The 21,755-nt window shown below is 49.7% G+C and overlaps 2 protein-coding genes across 2 annotated transcripts in view; one reads left to right on the top strand and one right to left on the bottom strand.

Annotated features, from left to right (window-relative positions):
• The window catches only part of CFAP61 (cilia and flagella associated protein 61), a gene marked incomplete at its 5' end in the record, with an annotated part of 345,444 nt that extends 329,908 nt beyond the window's left edge, over nt 1–15,536 (bottom strand). The window contains 4 exon segments of the mRNA XM_068142941.1: nt 5,821–5,944; nt 5,946–5,969; nt 7,956–8,106; nt 15,389–15,536. Coding sequence (XP_067999042.1) covers nt 5,821–5,944; nt 5,946–5,969; nt 7,956–8,106; nt 15,389–15,536 — 447 coding nt within the window.
• A 28-nt stretch (nt 15,537–15,564) lies between these two features.
• CRNKL1 (crooked neck pre-mRNA splicing factor 1) overlaps nt 15,565–21,755 on the top strand; it is a 44,203-nt gene continuing 38,012 nt past the window's right edge. The window contains exons 1-2 of the mRNA XM_068143237.1: nt 15,565–15,629; nt 16,332–16,484. Of these exons, the coding sequence (XP_067999338.1) occupies nt 15,582–15,629; nt 16,332–16,484 (201 nt within the window). The 5' untranslated portion in view covers nt 15,565–15,581. The remainder of the gene's footprint in view (nt 15,630–16,331; nt 16,485–21,755) is intronic.

Genomic DNA, 21,755 nt, shown 5'->3' with positions numbered 1-21,755 from the left:
GTCCCAATGCACTTTTCACTTCTGTTTATGAACAGTAATTCCTAACATGATCAAGCTTTATTTTTGCTGTCTTCTCCCTTTGTGTGCCCTGCGCCCCGCAGTCAGCTGCAGCTTTGCTGCCCGAGGAAGAGCTCAGAACTGACAGCATGGCATAACCCAAGAGGACCAGCTGCAGCTGCAGAGTGATTGAATGAAGTGGCTGTGCCTGCAATATGCCTGTACACAAAGTACTGCTCGAGTGACAAAGAAAACAGATTACAAGAAAATTACATGTTTTTTTTTACTATACTCCCTTTGGCTGTAATAATTTTGCTCCTTTTAACAGCACACAGCATTTTCAAATACAATTGCTGTATTTGTTGGGTTTTCTGCAAGCCACATCTTCAAGTCCCCCAGAACAACCCTGGAAAACTGATGAACAAAGTGCCTAGAGAGAACATCAGTGCTGACAGTTCCTCCTTAGGCCGTGTGCTGCCCAGCTGCTGAGTGCTCATGGTCAACACAGATTCACAGGTTGCACTGGTTTCGGAGGGACCTACAAAGGTCATCTTGTCCAACACCCCTGCAGACAGCAGGGACACCTCCAACTGCATCAGGGACACATCAACTCTGATCTTGAATGTCTCCAGGGACAGGGCCTCAACCACATCCCTGGGCAACCTGTTCCAGTATTTCACCACTCTCATAGTAAAGAACTTCCTCCTGATGTCCAGCCTAAATCTCCCCTGCTCCACTTTCAAACCATTGCTCCTCATTCTATCACTACAAGCCCTTTTAAACAGTCCCTCCTCAGCCTTTCTGTAGGTCCCTTGCAGATAGTGAAGTATAGTTATAAGATCTCCCTGGACACTTCTCCAGGCTAAACATCCCTAAGTCTCTCAGCCTGTCTTCATAGCAGAGGTGCTCCAGCCCTCTGATGATCTCTGTGGCCCTCCTTTAGACCCACTCCATCTGGCCCATGAATCTGGTTAACTGACATGTGTTGGGGGTCCCATAGCTGGACACCAGGTCTCACCAGAGCAGAGCAAAGTGGCAGAATCACCTCTCTTGACCTGCTGGCCATGCTGTTTTTGATGCAGCCCAGGATGCCATTGGCATTCTGGATTGCAAGTGCCCTCTGCTGGCTCATGTCCAGCTTCTCATCCACCAACACCCCTAAGTCCTTTTCTGTAGGGCTGTTCTCCAATTTCATCACCCCACAGCCTGTACTGATATCAAGAATTGCCCTGAACTAAATGCAGGACCTTGCACTTTCATACTATCATAGTATCATAGTATCAGTCAGGGTTGGAAGGGACCACAAGGGTCATCTAGTTCCAACCCCCCTGCCATGGGCAGGGACACCCCACACTAGATCAGGCTGCCCAGAGCCTCATCCAGCCTGCTCTTAAACACCTCCAGGGACGGGGCCTCGACCACCTCCCTGGACAACCCATTCCAGGGCTTCACCACTCTCATGGGGAAGAACCGCCTCCTCACATCTAGCCTGAATCTCCCCACCTCCAGCTTCATCCCATTCCCCCTACTCCTATCACTACCTGAGATCCTGAGAAGTCCTTCCCCAGCCTTCCTGTAGGCCCCCTTCAGATACTGGAAGGCCACAATTAGGTCACCTCAGAGCCTTCTCTTCTGCAGACTGAACAGCCCCAACTCCCTCAGTCTGTCCTCATAGGAGAGGCGCTCCAGCTCTCTGATCATCCTCGTGGCCCTTCTCTGGACACGTTCCAGCACCTCCATATCCCTCTTGTAATAGGGGCTCCAAAACTGGACACAGTACTCCAGGTGGGGTCTCACCAGAGCTGAGTAGAGGGGGAGGATCACCTCCCTCGACCTGCTAGCCACACTTCTCCTGATGCAGCCCAGGATCTGATTTGCTCTGTGGGCTGCAAGTGCACATTGAGAGCTCATGTTGAGCTTCTCATCCACCAGCACCCCCAAGTCTCTCTCCTCAGGGCCGCTTTCCAGCCAGTTACTGCCCAGCCTGTATTTGTGCCTGGGATTGCCTCAACCCAGACGCAGGACCCTGCACTTGCTCTTATTGAACCTCATGAGGTTGGCTTGTGCCCCCCTCTCCAGCCTGTCAAGGTCCCTCTGGATGGCCTCCCTTCCCTCCAGCGTGTCTGCTGCACCACACAGCTTGGTGTCATCAGCAAACTTGCTGAGGGTGCACTCAATGCCACTGTCCATGTCACCCACAAAGATGTTGAATAAGACAGGTCCCAGGACTGATCCCTGAGGGAGCCCAGGAGCTGCAACATGCTGCCCGAAGGACAAGCGGAAGCAAGACTGATAGAAAAGTGCTGGAATGCCCAGTTCACTCCCAGTTCAGAAGGTGCTTCCTCCCACTTCACCAATGAAATTAGTTTAGATTATTCTTTCCGTTTACCAACTTCCATCCACCATATTCCCTTTCTTAAGGGGACAGCCCCAACCGGTGACAGCCCCTCATCTATTAATTTTGTCACCTGCTCATAGAAGGCCACCAGGTTGGTCAGGCAGGATTTGCCCTTGGGAAAGCCATGCTGACTGTTCCAAATCACCTCTTCACTATTCTTCTGAGCCAGTAGTGCCTCCAGGAGGATCTGCTCCAAGATCTTTCCAGGCACAGAGGTGAGACTGACTGGCCTGTAGTTCCCTGGTTCCTCCTTCTTACCCTTTTTGAAAATGGGGGCAATGTTTCCCCTTTTCCAGTCTGTGGGGACTTCACCAGACTGCCATGACTTTTGAAATATAATAGAGAGGGGTTTAGCAACCTCATCTGCCAGTTCTCTCAGTACCCGTGGGTGTATCCTGTCGGGTCCCATGGACTTGAACACTTTCAGGTTCTTCAGATGATCACGAACCTGATCTGCACTTACAATGGGCAGTTCTTCCTCCCCGTCCCTGGCTTTGACTTCCTTAACATCAGGAGTGTGGCTAGAGGCCCGTGCAGTGAAGACTGAGGTAAAGAAGTTATTAAGTACCTCAGCCTTTTCCTCATCACTTGTGACCATGTCACAATTTTCCTTTCTGAGGGGGCCCACACCTTCCCTAGTTTTCTTCTTCCCATTAATATACCTGTAGAAGTTTTTAGTGTTCCCTTTAATCTTCCTGGCTAGATTCAATTCAAACTCTGCTTTGGCTTTCCTAACCAGGACTCTTGCTGCTCGGGCAGCTTCCTTATATTCCCCCTGTTCTAGCTGTCCCTCCCTCCACTTCCTGTAGAGTTTCTTTTTAAGTAATAGTGTGTCCAGTAGCTCCTTGCTCATCCAGGCAGGCCTCCTAGCATTCTTACCTGCTTTTCTCTTTGTTGGTATACAGAGCTCCTGGACACAGAGGAGGTGGTCCTTGAATACTGACCAGCTGTCCTGGGTCCCTCTTCCCTCCAGGGCTTTGTCCCACGACACTTTGGCTAGCAGATCCCTGAAGCGATCAAAGTCTGCACGCCTAAAGTCTAGGGTTGTAGGCTTGGAATACTTCCTCCTGATTGCCCTGAGGATATTAAATTCAACTGCTTCATGGTCACTACAGCCAAGGCCGTCTATGAGCCTCACATTGCTTACCAGCCCTTCCCTGTTGGTGAGAACAAGGTCCAGCATAGCACCATTTCTTGTTGGTTCCTCTACCATTTGGAGGAGGAAGTTGTCTTCTATGCAGTCCAGGAACATCCTGGATTGCTGGTGCCTTGCTGTGTTGTCCCTCCAGCAGATGTCAGGGTGGTTGAAATCACCCATGAGGACCAGGGCTTGTGACCTGGAAGCCGCTTCTATTTGCCTGTGGAGGGCCTCATCTGCTTGGATCTGCTGGTCAGGTGGCCTGTAGGAGACCCCCACAGTAATATCTCCTTCCCCTGTCCTGCCTTTAATTTTAAACCATACACTCTCAACCAGCTCATCATGCCTCCCCAGGTGGAGCTCCACTGATTCCAACTGGCTATTGACATAGAGGGCAACACCTCCTCCTCTCCTTCCCTGCCTATCCTTCCTAAAGAGTTTATACCCATCTATCCCTACATTCCAGTCATGGGATTCATCCCACCAAGTTTCAGTAACAGCCACTATGTCGTGGCATCCCAGCAGCACAGTGGCCCTTAACTCATCCTGTTTGTTGCCCAAGCTGCACGCATTCGCATAGAAGTACTTCAGCTGGGCTGGCCCTGTCCTCCTCTTGTGCCAATTCCCCTCGGTTTCCACAGAATGTCCTGGTGGATCATTCGTGGCTTGCCTCAGGGCAGCAAGTTGAGAGCCCTTACCAGCTCTCCTTCTCTCTGCTGCTGGTGAGCTGCCCCTCTGTTTGTCACCAGCCAGCAGGAGACTATTAACCCCTTCCCCCTTCAAATCTAGTTTAAAGCCCTATCAATGAGCCCTGCCAATTCCTGCCCCAGGATTCTTATCCCCCTCTGGGACAAGTGTGTCACATAAGTTGTTTTCAGCTCTGGTGCCTTGAAAACCAATCCATGTTTGTGGAACCCAAAGCCGTGTCGATGGCACCAGCCCCTGAGCCATGAATTGACCTGTTGGCCCTTCCTCAGTGTTCCCTCATCCATTGCTGACATTAGAGGGATAGCAGAGAACACAACTTGAGCCCCTGATCCCTTTAGCAGTTGCCCTAAGGTTCTAAAATCTTTTTTAATTGATTGTGAGCCTCTCATTGTTACATCGTCACTACCCACCTGATAGACCAGAAGTGGATAGTAGTCTGAAGGACTCACGAGGTTGGGAATTCTATCTACAATGTCTTTTACTTGGGCACCAGGGAGGCAGCTGACCTCTCTATGAAATGGGTCTGGTCTGCATATTGGGCCCTCTGTTCCTTCAGTAGGGAGTCACCTATAACAATGACCCTACGAGGTTTTTTTCCGGGTAAGTTTTGATGGCTGGCCTGAGGCAACCTGTCATTGGTGCAGCTTCTGACCTTCTTGGGTCCTCGACCTTACCAATGACCTGTTCCTCCTGCAGAGCCTCATACCTGTTCTGTAACTGCACTGGAGGCAGCGTGCTGCTCACAGGAGCAGACTTCCTTTGTTTGCATTTCCTCCGTCGGGCAGAGACCTGTTCCCATTGGCCCTGCTCATGTGGGTTACTACAGGGAGGTTGAGAGTCTTGCTTCTGGGAAGGTATCAAACTCCCTGTTCCACTAAGAGTTACCCCCTGGTCTGGTTTAGAAGAGGTTACATTATGGGAATCACCAATTTTCTGTTCGCCATCTCTTGTAGCTCTTAGCCTTTCCACCTCTTCTTTTAGTTTGACCACCATGCTCACTGATCTGCTCACACCTGACACAGGAGTTGTTCCTTCCATCCTCCATATTGAGTGCCAGGTTCCAGCACTCACTGCAGCCACCTGCCTGAACATCTGCATGCTTGTGAGTGGTCTCTGTTTGGGTGCCCACTGTCCTTCTGTTAGCCTTTGCTCTAGTAGTGACCATCTTGCAGTAACCACCCTCGCTGCCTCCTCTCTTCAGCCCCTCGCTGGGTTCGGTTTGGTTTGCATGCGGTCTCCACGGCAACCCCTCCCCCAGCTATGTCCACCCCTCCCCCAGCTACATCCTTTGACTTATTGAACATCATGAATATCTTTCATCTTTTCTCAGTCACAGGACCTAGTTCCAATCTGGACTGAATGAAAAGCAGCTGAACTCCTAGGTGCCTATTTTTAGTTCCTAACTCCTATAATTCATAAACTTGTCTAAGAAGTATGAAAACTGCCACCACACAAAGCAGAGTGCAGCAATCTCCACACCAGCATCAAACTTACCCCAAAATCAAGATGCTAATGTCAGCATACTTTTTGTGACTGAGCCTTAAATGAAAACTCAACTGAAGTCACACAGTTTACTTACAGTGCATTTATTGTTGATGTAGTTTTCTTCTAAGAATGATTCCCACTCAGACTGATCAGTGATGTTCCAATTTGGATAATCCAGAAAGGCAGCATGAGCTATCACCTCATCTTTTTCATTGCAGTGTCAAGGCAAGTTTTGCTTTTTCTCTAGAAAACAATTTAAGTTTTCAGAAGTTCAAGAAGCTACACAAATTAAAGTGGCTGACTCCTATTCCTGTTAGGATAGGAAAAATAACCATGTTCAAACACACTCCCAGGATTGAGCCTCAATAAAAGTTCATTACCCACATCTTGACATTAATGGCTCAATTCCTGATATTTATGCAGTATATTCTGACATTATAACAATTCACCTGAATTGTCAAGCTCTCAATTATTTTAAGTTGGATGTGCAAGACTTAAATGCTCCCTCTTCTGTGCATGTTACCTCATACAGCCATGTTTTCCCCTAAATAGCTGCCATCCAAGACATTTATGACTAAGTCAGGTGGGAAAACCTAAATGACCCACCAGCATTCCACACAGTCTGTCTCTGCTGTTCACCACTACTGTGACCGTTTGAGGCTGTCCCCTTAAGAAAGGGAATATTGTAGTCGGATGTTTGTAAATGAAAGACGGATCTAAACTAATTTCTAATTAATCTAATTTCTAATTAATCACTGCTCTTTTTTTTTCTCTTTTCTCTCTTTCTAACCCTCTCTGGGGAAAGAAGGGGGAGCAGAGGTGGGGAACCCCCTCAGCAGAGGGGGGAACTCTCTTATTTCTCTGCTACTTTGTTGTATATTTCTGTATATATTGTAAATACTGTAAATCCTGTATATATTCCCCTGCATATCCTATATTGCTTTGTAAATATACAGCACCCACTGCTTTGCTAATTCAGCTGTGAGGTTTTTTTTTTCTTTCCCTTCAATTTTCTTCCCTCCACTGACAGTGGGGGGGGAAAGGCCTGGACTTTCCCCCAACCCTACGACAACTACACAAAAAGATGAAGCACAGAAGCAATTAAAGTGTGGTAACAGAGAAGTTCTACAACCACCCACTTCCACCAAGGGCATAGTCACACTATCAGCTAGGGGACAAATGTCAAAATACAAGACTAATAGGTAAATTAGGGGCATGAAAAGAGGCATTTTGAAAGAAATTTTATGGCATAGAGTATGTCTCCCCAAGGGAGGACAGAGAGATAAAAACCCAACTCAGACAGCAGACATTGGAATCTGATGGTTTCAGCAGGTATTATTCAAAAACATACTGTGACAATTTGAGGCTGTGCCTTTAAGAAAGGGACAGTGCTGGGACACTCTGGCCGAATGTTTTGGTGAAGACAATGAAAACATCGATGTTCTAAACGAACTTCATTGGTAGATTGGTAGAATGCAATTTTAAGTTTTAGCACACCTGGAATTTTTTCTCAGTTTGCTCCTTTCCTTCTCCCTTCCAGCTTGCCTGCTTCTGGGCTTCTTGCCAGAGCGACCTTGAACAGATAATCAACTATTCCTACTAATAGGCCTACTAGAATTCTGCTTTATTAATAACTGCCTTTTTCTCTCTTACTAACCCTCTTTGGGAAAAAAGGGAGGTAGGGGGAGAGAAGGGGGTACAGGGGGGGAACCCTCCTCTGTCCGGAGGAGGGAATTTCGTTCCTGTATTCTTGTTTTTTTACTTTGCTGTATATTTCTGTATATATAATGTAAATACTGTATATTTTGTGTACATATCGTGCATTTTCCACATTGCTTGTAAAATACAGCATTCCTTTTGCTTCTCCAGCTGAGTTAGCTGTGTTTTTTTTTCCTCTTTGTGGGGGAGAGAATGCTAGGCCTTCTCTCTCAACCCACCACACATTTTTTCTGAACTTTTATAAGGATGAAGACAGTCCAGAGTCAAACCTTGTTCACCATACTGGCAGCCACAATTGAAGTCTGCACAAAGTCATGAATGTGTAGAGACAAGGGAAGTGGTGCAGAAAAAAAGTGGATTTTCTTTCTCTTTTTGTGAACAGCATAAAAAGTCATTCTGCCACACCATCCAAAGGCTCATAATGTCTTCTGTCATTTTAAATGTAACCTAATTCCTTGAGGTTTCCTACAAGACAGGTAATGTAATGCCTCTAAAATAAATATTACTTACAAAAGGTACACAACATCAATCCTTCCAAAAATGACTTCTGTAAAATAGCTGAAGAGGTTGATAATATCTGAAACATCACGAGATTCTGTTCTTCTGGCACTGAACACTTCTGCATTTCCTCCTGAAGAGGTTATTGGAGTAATCTTACAGACTGCAGCAAGAAAGAGAGAAAAAATTGCTGCAATCCATCATTCAGCATGGTTACTTGAAATGAGTTTTAAGAAAAGCTATGAAATGGTGCAGCTCAGGTGGATTTTAGAATAGAACAGAACAGACCAGACAAGACCAGAATAGAATAGAATAGACCAGACCAGACCAGGTTGGAAAAGACCTTTGAGACCATCAAGTCCAACCTATCACCCAACACCATCTAATCCACTAAACCATGGCACCAAGCACCCCATCCAGTCTAAAAATCTTTTTAAACACCTCCAGTGATGGTGACTCCACCACCTCCCTGGGCAGCACATTCCAATGGTCAATCACTCTTTCTGGGAAGAACTTCTTCCTAACATCCAGCCTAAACGTCCCCTGGTGCAGCTTCAGACTGTGTCCTCTTGTACTGGTGCTGGTTGCCTGGGAGAAGAGACCAACCCCCATCTGGATACAACCTCACTTCAGGCAGTTGTAGACAGCAATAAGGTCACCTCTGAGCTGCCTCCTCTTCATGCAAAGCAACCCCAGATCCCTCAGCCTCTCCTCATAGGGCTGTGCTCCAGACCTGTCCAGCCTGTCAATGTCCCTCTGCAGAGCTCTCCCACCCTCTAACAGATCAACACCTGCCCCCAGCTTGGTGTCATCTGCAAATTTACTGATTAAATTTAGTGTCTCTGAACAAATACTTACTGCCTGCATACACATACAGCATGCAAATGGTGTCCAGTTGCAAAAGCAGCAGGCAGTCATCCCTACTGTATTCATTCTACATGCTGCACAGCAAACATGTTTTTATTAGGCTACAAATTGCTTTTGCATCTATTCATTTATAGGCATTTGCAGAACTATCTAGCAGAACAGTGGCCATCATTAGTAACTTCAAACTTAATCGCCTTAAGTCTGCAGGGTTGGGAGGATCACCTGCAGACAATCAGGAGAAGAATGTCCTGGTAATTTAAACAGCAATTTCAAGTGAGTTCAGTGTATTTTGTTCAAAACAGCTCCTCCAATTTCTTTAAGTCAACAGTAAGGCTTACATTTCAGAAGGAATTGTATTTCTCTAGAGGTTTCCTGTGTGGAGGAAAAATGGGTTTTCACAGTATCACAGTATCACTTAGGTTGGAAAGGACCTCGAGGATCATCGAGTCCAACCTATCAACACAGACCCCATGACTAGACCATGGCACCAAGTGCCACATCCAATCTCCTCTTGAACGCCTCCAGGGTCGATGACTCAACCACCTCCCTGGGCAACCCATTCCAATGGCGAATTACTCGCTCGGTGAAGAACTTCCTCCTCACCTCGAGTCTAAACCTCCCCTGGCGCAGCTTGAGACTGTGTCCCCTTGTTCTGGTGCTGGTTGCCTGGGAGAAGAGACCAACCCCTTCCTGGCTACAACTACCTTTCAGGTAGTTGTAGAGGGCAATGAGGTCACCCCTGAGCCTCCTCTTCTCCAGGCTAAACAATCCCAGCTCCCTCAGCCTCTCCTCATAGGGCTTGTGTTCAAGGCCTCTCCCCAGCCTTGTTGCCCTTCTCTGGACACGTTCAAGTGTTTCGATGTCCATCTTAAACTGAGGGGCCCAGAACTGGACACAGTACTCAAGGTGCGGCCTAACCAAAGCAGAGTACAGGGGCACTATGACCTCCCTGCTCCTGCTGGCCACACTATTCCTAATGCAGGCCAGGATGCCATTGGCCCTCCTGGCCACCTGGGCACACTGCTGGCTCATATTCAGGTGGCTGTCGATCAGCACACCCAGGTCCCTCTCTGGGAGCTCTCCAGCCACTCCGACCCCAGCCTGTAGCTCTGCATGGGATTGCCGTAGCCAAAGTGCAGCACTCGGCACTTGGACTTGTTAAATGCCATCCCATTGGACTCTGCCCATCTGTCCAGTCGGTCGAGGTCCCTCTGCAGAGCCTCTCTACCCTCTAACTGACTAACATCTGCCCCTAACTTTGTGTCATCTGCAAACTTGCTGATGACTGACTCGACCCCCTCATCCAGATCATCGATGAAGATGTTGAAGAGGATGGGGCCCAGCACTGATCCCTGGGGGACACCACTGGTGACTGGCTGCCAGCTGGATGTGGCACCGTTCACTACCACTCTCTGGACCCGGCCCTCCAGCCAGTTCCTAACCCAGCACAGAGTGTAATGGTCCAATCCATGGGCTGACAGCTTAGCCAGCAGTTTGCTGTGGGGGACGGTGTCAAAGGCCTTGCTGAAGTCCAGGTAGACCACATCCACAGGCCTCCCCACATCCACCAGACGGGTCACCTGATCATAGAAGGAGATCAGGTTGGGGAGGCAGGACCTGCCCTTCCTAAATCCATGCTGGCTGGACCTGAGCCCTTGGCCATCCTTCAGGTGCGCAGTTATTGCCGCCAGGATAATCTGCTCCATCACTTTCCCTGGCACTGAGGTCAGGCTGACCGGCCTGTAGTTTCCAGGTTCCTCCATCCGACCCTTCTTGTGGATGGGGACCACACTGGCCAGTTTCCAGTCATCTGGGACCTCACCTGTGAGCCAGGACTGGAGGAAAATGATGGAGAGTGGCCTAGCTAGCACATCTGCCAGCTCTCTCAGCACCCTAGGATGGATCCCATCCGGTCCCATAGACTTGTGAGTATCCAAGTGGCTCAGCAGGTCCCGAACAAATTCCTCATGGATTACCGGGGCACTACATTGCTCCCCGACCCCATCGCCCAGCTCCGGAGGCCACTCGTCCTGAACTCCTCCTTACTTGCTGTTAAAAATTGAAGCAAAGAAGGTGTTCAGGACCTCAGCCTTTTTCTCATCTTCGGTCACCATGTGTCCCTCCAGGTCCAATAGGGAGTGCAGGTTCTTCCTGCCCTTCTTCTTATTGTTAATATATTTATAAAAATGCTTTTTATTATCTTTGACTGAGGTGGCCAGCTTCAGTTCCAGCTGGGCCTTTGCCTCCCTAATTTTATTCCTACATAATCTAACAGCTTCCTTGAACATACTTCGAGAAGCCTTCCCCTCCTTCCAAAGATGATACAGCCTCTTCTTCCCCCTTAAATCCTCCAGGAGCTGCTTGCTCATCCAGGCCGGTCTCCTTCCCCGCCGGCCTGCCTTTCGGCACGTGGGAACCGCCAGTTCCTGTGCCTTCAAGAGCTCCTGTTTGAAGTAGGTCCAACCCTCCTGAACCCCTTGGTTCATGAGGGCTGGTACCCAGGGGACTTTGCAGACAAGTTTCTTAAATAGGCTGAAGTTTGCCCTTTGGAAGTCCAAGGTGAAGGTTCTGTTGGTGCTCCTCCCTATTTCCCTGCATATTGAAAACTTCACTATCTCGTGGTCACTGTACCCTAAGCAGCCTCCCATGATCACATCTCCCACTAGCCCTTCCCTATTGGAGAACAGCAGGTCAAGCAGAGCCTGTCCCCTGGTAGGCTCGCTTAACAGCTGTGTCAGGAAGCAGTCCTCCATTCGCTCCAGGAATCTTCTGGACTGCCTCCTCTCTGTTGAATTAAGTTCCCAGCAGATATCTGGGAGGTTGAAGTCACCAACAAGGACAAGATCTGATGATCTTGAGACAGCCTCCAGCTGCTTGTAGAATAATTCGTCAGCCTCCTCATCCTGGTTGGGTGGTCTGTAACAGATTCCAATCAGGATGTCAGATTTGTTAGGCTGTCCTCTGATTTTGACCCACAGGCTCTCAACTCCCTCATCTTCCACCTCAAGTTGTGTGGCAGAGATTGACTCTCTAATATACAGAGCCACCCCTCCTCCTCTTCTCCCTCGCCTGTCTCTCCTAAAGAGCCTGTAACCCCCCAGTGTAGCACTCCAATCGTGGGTGCTGTCCCACCAAGTTTCTGAGATGGCGACTACATCACAGTCGCCCTGATGGATTAGGACCTCCAACTCCTCTTGCTTGTTGCCCAGGCTGCGTGCATTGGTGTACATGCATTGCAGCTGGGTTCCTGACTTCTCAGCTGACCCTACCTTGTGCCCTACTCTTACCTCTGCAGAGGGACCGATTGCCTCACCCACCCCCTTCAGACCTAGTTTAAAGCCCTCCTAATGAGCCCTGCCAACTCCAGTGCCAGGACTCTCTTACCCCTTCTAGATAGATGCACCCCATCGGGACCCAGCAGGTCAGGTGCGGTGAAAGTTGTCCCATGGTCATAGAACCCAAAGTTCTGCCTCTGGCACCATTCCCTGAGCCAATTGTTGATGGTGTGGGTTCTCCCATTCCTCTCAGTGTACACCCCTGCCACTGAGGGAACTGAGCAGAACACCACTTGAGCTCCTGCCCCATCAATCAATTGTCCAAGGGCCCTGAACTCCTTCTTAATTGCCCTGGTGCCCTTCCTGTCAATCTCATCGCTCCCAGCCTGTATTATCAGCAGAGGGTAATAGTAAGTGGGCTGGATTAATTTAGGGAGTCTCCTTGCAATGTCCCTAACCCCTGCCCCTGGTAGGGAGCAGACCTCCCTGTGGGATGGGTTGGGACGACATATGGGTCCCTCAGTACCCCCCAGGAGATAGTCCCCAACAACTATAACCCTTCTCCTTTTCTTAGTGGAGCTGGTCGTTATAGCTGGTGGGGACCGCTTGGCCTTAGGCTCCCCTCTGGATGGCTGCTCCTCAGCCTCAGCCCTCTCATCCTTACTGCCCTCAGCTTGCATGGCCTCATACTTATTATGCAAGGGCAGCGGAGGAGGAGGAGAGGGTCGGGGTGGATTTCTCTTGCCACCCCTGGCAGGGACCTGTATCCATCCCTCTCCGCTTCCAGGGACCCTTCCCTCAGCAGGGGAGATCTGCAGAGCCTTCTCCCACAAATCTAACTCCCTTTCACTTTCCCTTATTGTCCTTAGCCTAGCTACCTCCTCCTTCAGCTCGGCCACTTCGTCCTTCAGCTCTGCCACCATGCTGAGGAGAAAATTCACCTGCTCACACCTGACATAGCTGTCCTCTCCCACCTCCTCTATTCCAAGTGCCAGGCTGAAGCACTCTCTGCAGCTGGCAGCCTGGACTCCAGCATGTTGGTAAAACAGCTCTATCTGAGCAGATGCTGCTTTTTTACCCTTCGTCCAAGTGACGACCATGATGCAACGTTTGAGGTTTGGTTTTTGTGTTTGGGTGGTGTTTTGGTTTTTTTTTTTGTCACCCAGCCGCTAGGCAGCTACAGAACCAAAATGGCGCCGCGCGCACAGCCCGGGCAGTATTTAAAACTGCCGCGGCTGACGTCAGGCTCCCGTACCCGTGCAGGCTCGCGTGAGCACGATCCTGCCGGCTCCTCCCCCTACCAGGAGTCCTCCCGACCCGCGAAACCCCGAAAGGAAAGCAAAAGAACCCTGAGAAACTCACAGCTTAAGCGAAGCGGTTCCGGATGAGCGGTCCCGATCGGCTACTGAACCAAAATATTTTGTGCCTCCACACAGAGGGAATTAGCCAGCTCCAAGTGATTTATTGACATGTCTTGCAATTTTAGAACATAGAGGCATTGAGACCATTTGTGACTAACAATTAATAGCTCATTTATCTTTCAGCTGTCTTGCTGCTCAGGATTGTAGCCTGTTGTGATACAATGAAGAGTTAGCCATGTAAAACCTAAACTGACCAAACACTACAGCTTTCTGCAATTTCTTGAGTATATTTGTACAAAGTAGGGCACTGCTAACTCAGATTCTAAATAACCAACACACCTGGACAAGCAGAATGCTTTCACCAAACTACCAAACACAGCAGCTCCAAACCCAGTTATTAGGCCCCACAGATCCCAACTAAAATGGGACAACAGAGGAAATCCAGTATTTTGTATCTTTTAAACACAGAGAAAGTCATGTGTACAGGTACATCTTTCACACAAAATCAGGACATTGGTATAGGTGACAGCACAGGTACAGGATCACCAAATTGTTTTGGTTGGAAAAGACTTCTAAGATCATCAAGTCCAACCATCTGCCTAACACCACCATGGCCGTTAAACCACATCCTGAAGTGCCATGGCCACACATTTCTTGAACACCTCCAGGGATGATGACTCCACCACCTCCCTGGGCAGCCTGTTCCGATGTCTGACCACTCTTGCAGCAAAGAAATTTTTTCCCCCAAAATCCAACCTAAACCTCCCCTGATACAATTTCAGACCCTTTCCATTTGTCCTATCACCTGATCCTAGGGAGAAGAGACCAACCCCCACCTCACTCCAACCTCCTTTCAGAGAGTTGCAGAAAGCAATGAGGTCTCCTCTCAGCCTCCTCTTCTCCAGGCTAAACCACCTCAGTTCACTCAGCTCTTCCTGATAACACTTGTTCACTTGTCAGCAGATCCCTGACGGCTTGGAGAGATGGCAGCCGGCACCCACACACTCCATGCCTGAGCAGACCCACAAAGAATGGCTCATCTCAGCAGCAGGGGTGCAGCAGGTTGGCCCTTCCCCAAAACATATAGCAGGAAGAGGCCAGACCCATGTTTTAAGGCTTAGGTGGCTCAAAGGAAGGCTTGTGTCCAGTTCTGGGCCCCTCAATTTAAGAAGGACATTGAGACACTTCAATGTGTCCAGAGAAGGGCAACGAGGCTGAGGAGAGGCCTTGAGCACAGCCCTGTGAGGAGAGGCTGAGGGAGCTGGGGTTGTTTAGCCTGGAGAAGAGGAGGCTCAGGGGAGACCTTATTACTGTCTACAACTACCTGAAGGGAGGTTGTAGCCAGGTGGGGGTTGGTCTCTTCTCCCAGGCAACAACCAACAGAACAAGAGGACACAGTCACAAGCTGCACCAGGAGAAGTTTAGGCTGGAGGTGAGGAGAAAGTTCTTCCCAGAAAGAGTAATTGGCCATTGGATTGTGCTGCCCAGGGAGGTGGTGGAGTCCCCATCCCTGGAGGTGCTCAGAAAGGGGTTGGACGTGGCTCTTGAAGCCATGGTTTAGTTGTCATGAGGTGTTGGGTGACAGGTTGGACTTGATGATCTCTGAGGTCTTTTCCAACCTTACTGATTCTATGATTCTAAGTCTAAGGACCAGGCAGAGCTCTCCCCTGAGAGGGGAAGTATCGCAGGCGGTAAGGGCAGGACAGGATTTTACCGCCCTCACCGCGAACACGTCTGGGCCTCGCGTCGTTAGCCTAGACCCTGCCACACCGCAAGACGCGCGCGAATCACTCCTACGGCCGTCAGTCCTCCGTCCCCAGGCACCCATCTCTGGCTCCCCGCCCTCATCCCACAGGCTATCGGCGAAACTCGCCCAGTGCCTCTCTCCCGCATCGTCGAGCCCTTGGGGAGCGCCGGTCCTCTCTCTGCGCCGGGCACTCACCGTCCTGCCGCAGTGGCGATTCCCGTTCCCCGGCACTACCGGAGAGGCCTGGCTCGGAACCGTCTATCCGTCCAGCCCGACTCAGCTGCCTGCCGGCGTCGGGACGCGCCGCCGTTACCCCGGCAACGACGCTCGCCAGTGCTGCGTGAGGTCGGGGGGTGACAGGGCAGGGCCAGCCCGGAGAGGCGGCAAGATGGCGTCTACGGCGGCCGGGAAGCAGCGGATCCCCAAAGTGGCGAAGGTGCGCGGGAAGAGGGGGCCGATCCGGGGCACAGGCTGGGGAGGGCGGTCGGAGAGACCGGGTGAAGCGTCCAGTAACCTTCACGGTCGCACAGCGATGCTGAAACGCGGTGCGAGAGGCGGCCGGGCGCGGCTCTGTGCCTCTCCGCGCTTCTCCGCTGGTGCGACCGCCCGTCCCGCGGCCTCGGGCGGCTGTGCTCCGCCTCGCGTCCCGGACAGGAACTGCCTAGGCCTGGGCTGATGCTGGCTGTAAGGTCCCCGTCGATCTCGGAGAGGGAAGTGGGGGAGGACTCCGGGCCCGTCTGTGGTAAATCGCGAACGTAGTAAGGCACCCAGCACCATAACAAGAGGACACAGTCTCAAGCTGGGCCAGGAGAGGTTCAGGCTGGATGTTAAGGAAGAAATTCTTCCCAGAAAGAGAGATTTGCCATTGGAATGTGCTGCCCAGGGAGGTGGTGGAGTCACCATCACTGGAGGTGTTTAAGAAGAGCCTGGATGGGGTGCTTGGTGCTATGGTTTAGTTGATTAGATGGTGTTGGGGGATAGGTTGGACTCGGTGATCTGAAAGGTCTTTTCCAACCTGGACTATTCTATTCTATTCTATTCCATTCCATTCCATTCCATTCCATTCCTGTCACGGGGGGAACCTTTCAGGTTTGCATTAAAAGGAGAAAGTGTGAATCAAGCCACTTTTCTTTTACAGGTGAAGAATAAAGCGCCTGCAGAAGTTCAGATAACAGCAGAACAGCTTCTGAGAGAAGCAAAAGAGAGAGAACTTGAACTTCTTCCACCACCACCACAACAGAAGATCACAGATGTTGAGGAGTTAAATGACTACAAGCTCCGGAAAAGGAAGGTAAAGGAAGAACCTCAAACCTTGATGCTCATATAAAGCACTACAGTTTTACTACATTGTAGACTTAAACAAGGTCTAACTTGTATTACTTGTGTGTGGTTCCTGCTTGAATAGCAATTCTTCATGTTTTCACAGAAGTTGTTACTTCTGTGCAAAACCCTGTAAATTTAAAAAGCCAGGTTGTTTAACATAAAATCTGGTAGCACACAGCAGCTCACACATGTTCAAAACATTGCAAGGGTTAATACATGGTTTACACATAGCTTCTTTACCACTAACATCTGGCCAGTCAGCATGACAGGACTGCAGCAAACTTTGAAGGGAGGTTGTAACCAGGTGGGGGTTGGTTTCTTATCCCAGGCAACCAGCACCAGAACAAGAGGACACAGCCTCAAGCTGCACCAGGGGAGGTGTAGGCTGGATATTAGGAAGAAGTTCTTCATAGAAAGAATGATTGGCCATTGGAATGGGCTGCCCAGGGAGGTGGTGGAGTCATCATCACTGGAGGTGTTTAGGAAGAGACTTGATGGGGTGCTTGGTGCCATGGTTTAGTTGATTAGATAGTGTTGGATGATAGGTTGAACACGATGATCTCAAAGGTCTTTTCCAACCTGGTCTATTCTATTTTATTCTATTGCAAAATTGGTTTTGTATCTCACCAGTTTAGAAAAACAATGTTTGCAAATTGTATTTATTTTCTGTGTAATTATGGTACTTCTTCAGCACCCTTTGGAACACAGGTTTCTACACCAATCAGGGTTAGCTTTGATGAGTGGCATGGAGGACAGCTTCTTATCCCAGGTGCTGCATGAGCCTACCAGGGGTAAGGCTATGGTCAACCTCCTCTTCACCAATAGGGAAGGGCTGGTGGGTGATGTAGTGGTCAGAGGGTATTTAGGGGCCAGTGACCACGAGATAATTGAATTTTCGGTATTTGGTCAAGCTAAGAGGGGCAGCAAGAAGACCTCCACTCTGGACTTCTGGAGGGCAGACTTCAGGTTACTCAAGGAACTAACTCAGAGGGTTCCTTGGGATAAACCCTTTAAAAATAAAGGGGTTCAGGAGAGCTGGACCTGCTTCAAGGAAGAATTGTTGAAGGCTCAGGGACAGGCTGTGCCAATGTGCCGGAAGATGAGCCGCCGGGGCAGACGGCCAGCCTGGATGGTTAATGAACTTTTAATAGAACTAAGGGAAAAAAAGAGGGTGTATCATCTTTGGAGGAAAGGTGAAGCAACCCACGGAATGTTTAAGGATGTTGCTAGGTCTTGTAGGAAGAAAATTAGGGAGGCAAAAGCACATTTGGAGCTTAGACTGGCCTCTACTGTGAAGGACAACAAAAAGTCCTTCTATAAATACATTAATAGCAAGAGGAAGGGCAAGGACAACCTCCACTCCTTGGTGAACATGGAGGGGAACGTTGTATCAAAGGATGAGGAAAAGGCAGAGATACTTAACACCTTCTTTGCCTCAATTTTTATTAGCAGGACAGAACGTCTTCCAGACAGCTGGCCTGCAGAGCTGGCAGAAGGAGCCAGGGAGCAGCATAGTTTCCCTGTGTTCCATGAGCAGGTAGTTGGAGCTCTCCTCAGCAGCTTGGATCCCCACAGGTCCATGGGACCAGATGGGATCCATCCTAGGGTGCTGAGAGAGCTGTCAGATGAGCTGGCCAAGGCACTCTCCATCATTTTTCAGCAGTCCTAGCTCACTGGAGATGTCCCAGAAGACTGGAAGCTGGCCAACGTGGTGCCCATCCACAAGAAGGGCCGATTGGATGAGCCAGGGAATTATAGGCCTGTCAGCCTGACCTCAGTGCCAGGCAAGATCATGGAGCAGGTCATCTTGAGTGCAATCACACAGCACTTAGAGGATGGCCAAGGGATCAGGCCCAGCCAGCATGGATTTAGGAAGGGCAGGATCACTGCTGGGCCCTATGCTCTTTAACATCTTTATTGATGATCTGGATGAGGGCATTGAGTCCTTAATCAGTAAATTTGCTGACGACACCAAGCTGGGGGCAGGAGTTGATCTGCTGGAGGGTAGAGAGGCTCTGCAGAGGGACCTCGACAGGCTGGACAGATGGGCAGAATCCAACGGCATGAGATTTAACACACATCCAAATACCGGGTTCTGCACATTGGCCACAACAACCCCATGCAGTGCTACAGGCTGGGGTCAGAGTGGCTAGAGAGCAGCCAGGCAGAGAGGGACCTGGGGGTACTGGTCGATGGCAGGCTGAACATGAGCCTGCAGTGTGCCCAGGCAGCCAAGAGGGCCAATGGCATCCTGGCCTGCATCAAGAACAGTGTGGCCAGCAGGAGCAGGGAGGTCATTCTGCCCCTGTACACTGCACTAGTTAGGCCACACCTTGAGTCCTGTGTCCAGTTCTGGTCCCCTCAGTTTAGGAAGGATGTTGACTTGATGGAGTGTGCCCTGAGAAGGGCAACAAAGTTGGTAAGGGGTTTGGAACACAAGCCCTATGAGGAGAGACTGAGGGAGCTGGGGTTGCTTAGCCTGGAGAGGAGGAGACTCAGAGGTGACCTTATTGCTCTCTATAACTACCTGAAGGGAAGTTGTAGACAGGCAGATGTTGGTCTGTTCTCCCAGGCAGCCAGTACCAGAACAAGAGGACACAGTCTCAGGCTGCGCCAGGGGAGGTTTAGGTTGGATGTTAGGAAGAAGTTCTATACAGAGAGAGTGATTGCCCATTGGATTGGTTTGCCCCGGGAGGTGGTGGAGTCACCATCATTGGAGGTGTTCAGGAGGAGACTTGATGGGGTGCTTGGTGCCATGGGTTAGTTGTTTAGGTGGGTTGGATTGGTTGATGGGTTGGACGCGATGATCTTGAAGGTCTCTTCCAACCTGGTTGTTTATTATTATTATTATTATTATTATTATTATTATTATTATTATTATTATTATCATTATTATTAAATGTGAGCTCTGTGAGATGAGGTATATGTTTTTTTCCTAATGCATTTAAAAGAATTGTTTTGCTTGTGCAAACTTATTTATGGTTTTGTTCAGCTTTTTTGCTTTGACAGTTGCTGTCTTGAATCAGCAAAGCAAGCACCTTTCCAACAGGGAGCTCCAAATGTTTTCCGCACTCAGCAATTGTTTCAGACACAGGCAGCGTAAGTTACGACTGGTATTCACAGATTGCATCGAGTTGGAAGGGACCCTCAAAGGTCATCTTGTCTAACCCCCTTGCAGTCAGCAGGGACATCTCCAGCTGCCCAGGGCCACATCAAGCCTGATCTTGAATGTCTTCAGGGATGGGGCCTCAACTACATTCATGGGCAGCCACTCTCATTGTGAAGAACTTCCTCCTGATGTCTAATTTTCTGAAGCTTATAGGCCTGGGTTCCATTGTAGCACAACCATCATCCCCGTACTGAGCCTTGAGGGTGCATTTCCCTCCTTGCTGTTGTAGCTAGGACTCCTGATGAAGGCTGCACTGTGCTGGGTGCTGGCTGCTGGTTTACCTCACTGAGACAAACACAGAGCGGATGGAGTCAGATAATCAACAGCACAGCCCTGGAAAGACAATGGTTCATGTTACTTATGTTCATCTCTCAGGATCAGCAGTAAGAAGTGCCACATTAACTGTGTTAACCATGACCTGTGTTAAGGAGGAAGTTCTTTGCAGTGAAAGTGGTAAAATACTGGAACTGGTTGCCCAGGCATGTGGTCGCAGCCCCATCCATGGATACATTCAAGACTAATCTTGGTGTGGTCCTGGGCAGCTTGATGCATTTGGAGGTGTCTCTGCTGACTGCAGGGAGGTTGAACAAGATGAGTCTTCCAAACCAATGCAGTCTGTGAATCTGTGTAAACCATTTTCAACCATTTGTTAAATACTAGTAGTACTGATCTTGTCAATAGCCAGAGGAACCTTGACAGACTGGAGAAGTGGGCCCATGAGGTTCAACAAAACCAAGTGCAAAGTCCTGCATTTGGGTTGGGGCAGTCCCAGGCTCTAATATAGATTGGGCAGTGACTGACTTGAGAGCAGCCCTGAAGAAAAGGACCTGGGGGTGCTGGTGGATGAGAAGCTCAACATGAGCCAGCAGTGTGCACTTGCAGCCCAGAAAGCCAGCCAGAGCCAGGGCTGCATCAAGAGAAGCATAGCCAGCAGGTCGAGGAAGGTGATTCTTCCCCTCGACTCTGCTTTGGTGAGATCCCACCTGGATTACTGTGTCCAGTTCTGGAGTCTCTATTACAGGAGGGATCTGGAGGTGCTGGGAGGTGTCCAGAGAAGGGCCACAAGGATGAGCAGAGGGCTGGAGCTCCTCTCCTATGAGGACAGACTAAGGGAGTAGGGGCTATTCAGTCTGGAGAAGAGAAGGCTCCGAGGAGACCTATTTGTGGCCTTCCAGTATTTGAAGTGGGCTACAAGAAAGCTGGGGAGGCACTTTGTAGGGTGTCAGAGAGTGATAGGACTGGGGGGGAATGGAAAAAAAATTAGAAATGCGTAGATTGAGATTGGATGTTAGGAAGAAGTTCTTCCCCATGAGGGTGGTGAGACACTAGAACAGGTTGCCCAGGGAGGTGGTAGAAACCCCATCCCTGGAGGTTTTTAAGGCCAGGCTCGATGTGGCTCTGGGCAACCTGATCTAGTGTGTGGAGTCCCTGCCCATGGCAGGGTGGTTGGCACTGGCTGATCCTTTATTTAGAATAACTTTTATTTAGAATAAACCAAACCAGGTTGGAAGAGACCTTCAAGATCATCGTGTCCAACCCATCAACCAATCCAACCCACCTAAACAACTAACCCATGGCACCAAGCACCACATCAAGTCTCCTCCTGAACACCTCCAATGACGTCGACTCCACCACCTCCTTGGGCAGCCCATTCCAATGGACAATCACTCTCTCTGTGTAGAACTTCTTCCTAATATCCAACCTGAACCTCCCTGGCGCAGCCTGAGACTGTGTCCTCTTGTTCTGGTACTGGCTGCCTGGGAGAAGAGACCAACATCCGCCTGTCTACAACCTCCCTTCAGGTAGTTGTAGAGAGTGATAAGGTCACCCCTGAGTCTCCTCTTCTCCAGGCTGAGCAACCCCAGCTCCCTCAGTCTTTCCTCATAGGGCTTGTGTTCCAAACCCCTCACCAACTTTGTTGCTCTTCTCTGGACTCTTTCCAGCAAGTCAACATCCTTCCTAAACTGAGGGGCCCAGAACTGGACACAGTACTCAAGGTGTGGCCTAACCAGTGCAGTGTAGAGGGGCAGAATGACCTCCCTGCTCCTGCTGGCCACACTGTTCTTGATG

This window comes from Melanerpes formicivorus, unplaced genomic scaffold, assembly GCF_026170545.1.
Source record: "Melanerpes formicivorus ecotype bairdi unplaced genomic scaffold, bMelFor1.0.p_v2 SCAF_9, whole genome shotgun sequence".
NCBI classification, from domain to species: Eukaryota; Metazoa; Chordata; class Aves; order Piciformes; family Picidae; genus Melanerpes; species Melanerpes formicivorus.
The sequence above is the reverse complement of the archived record's forward strand: the minus strand, read 5'-3'. Positions and strand labels throughout refer to the sequence as shown.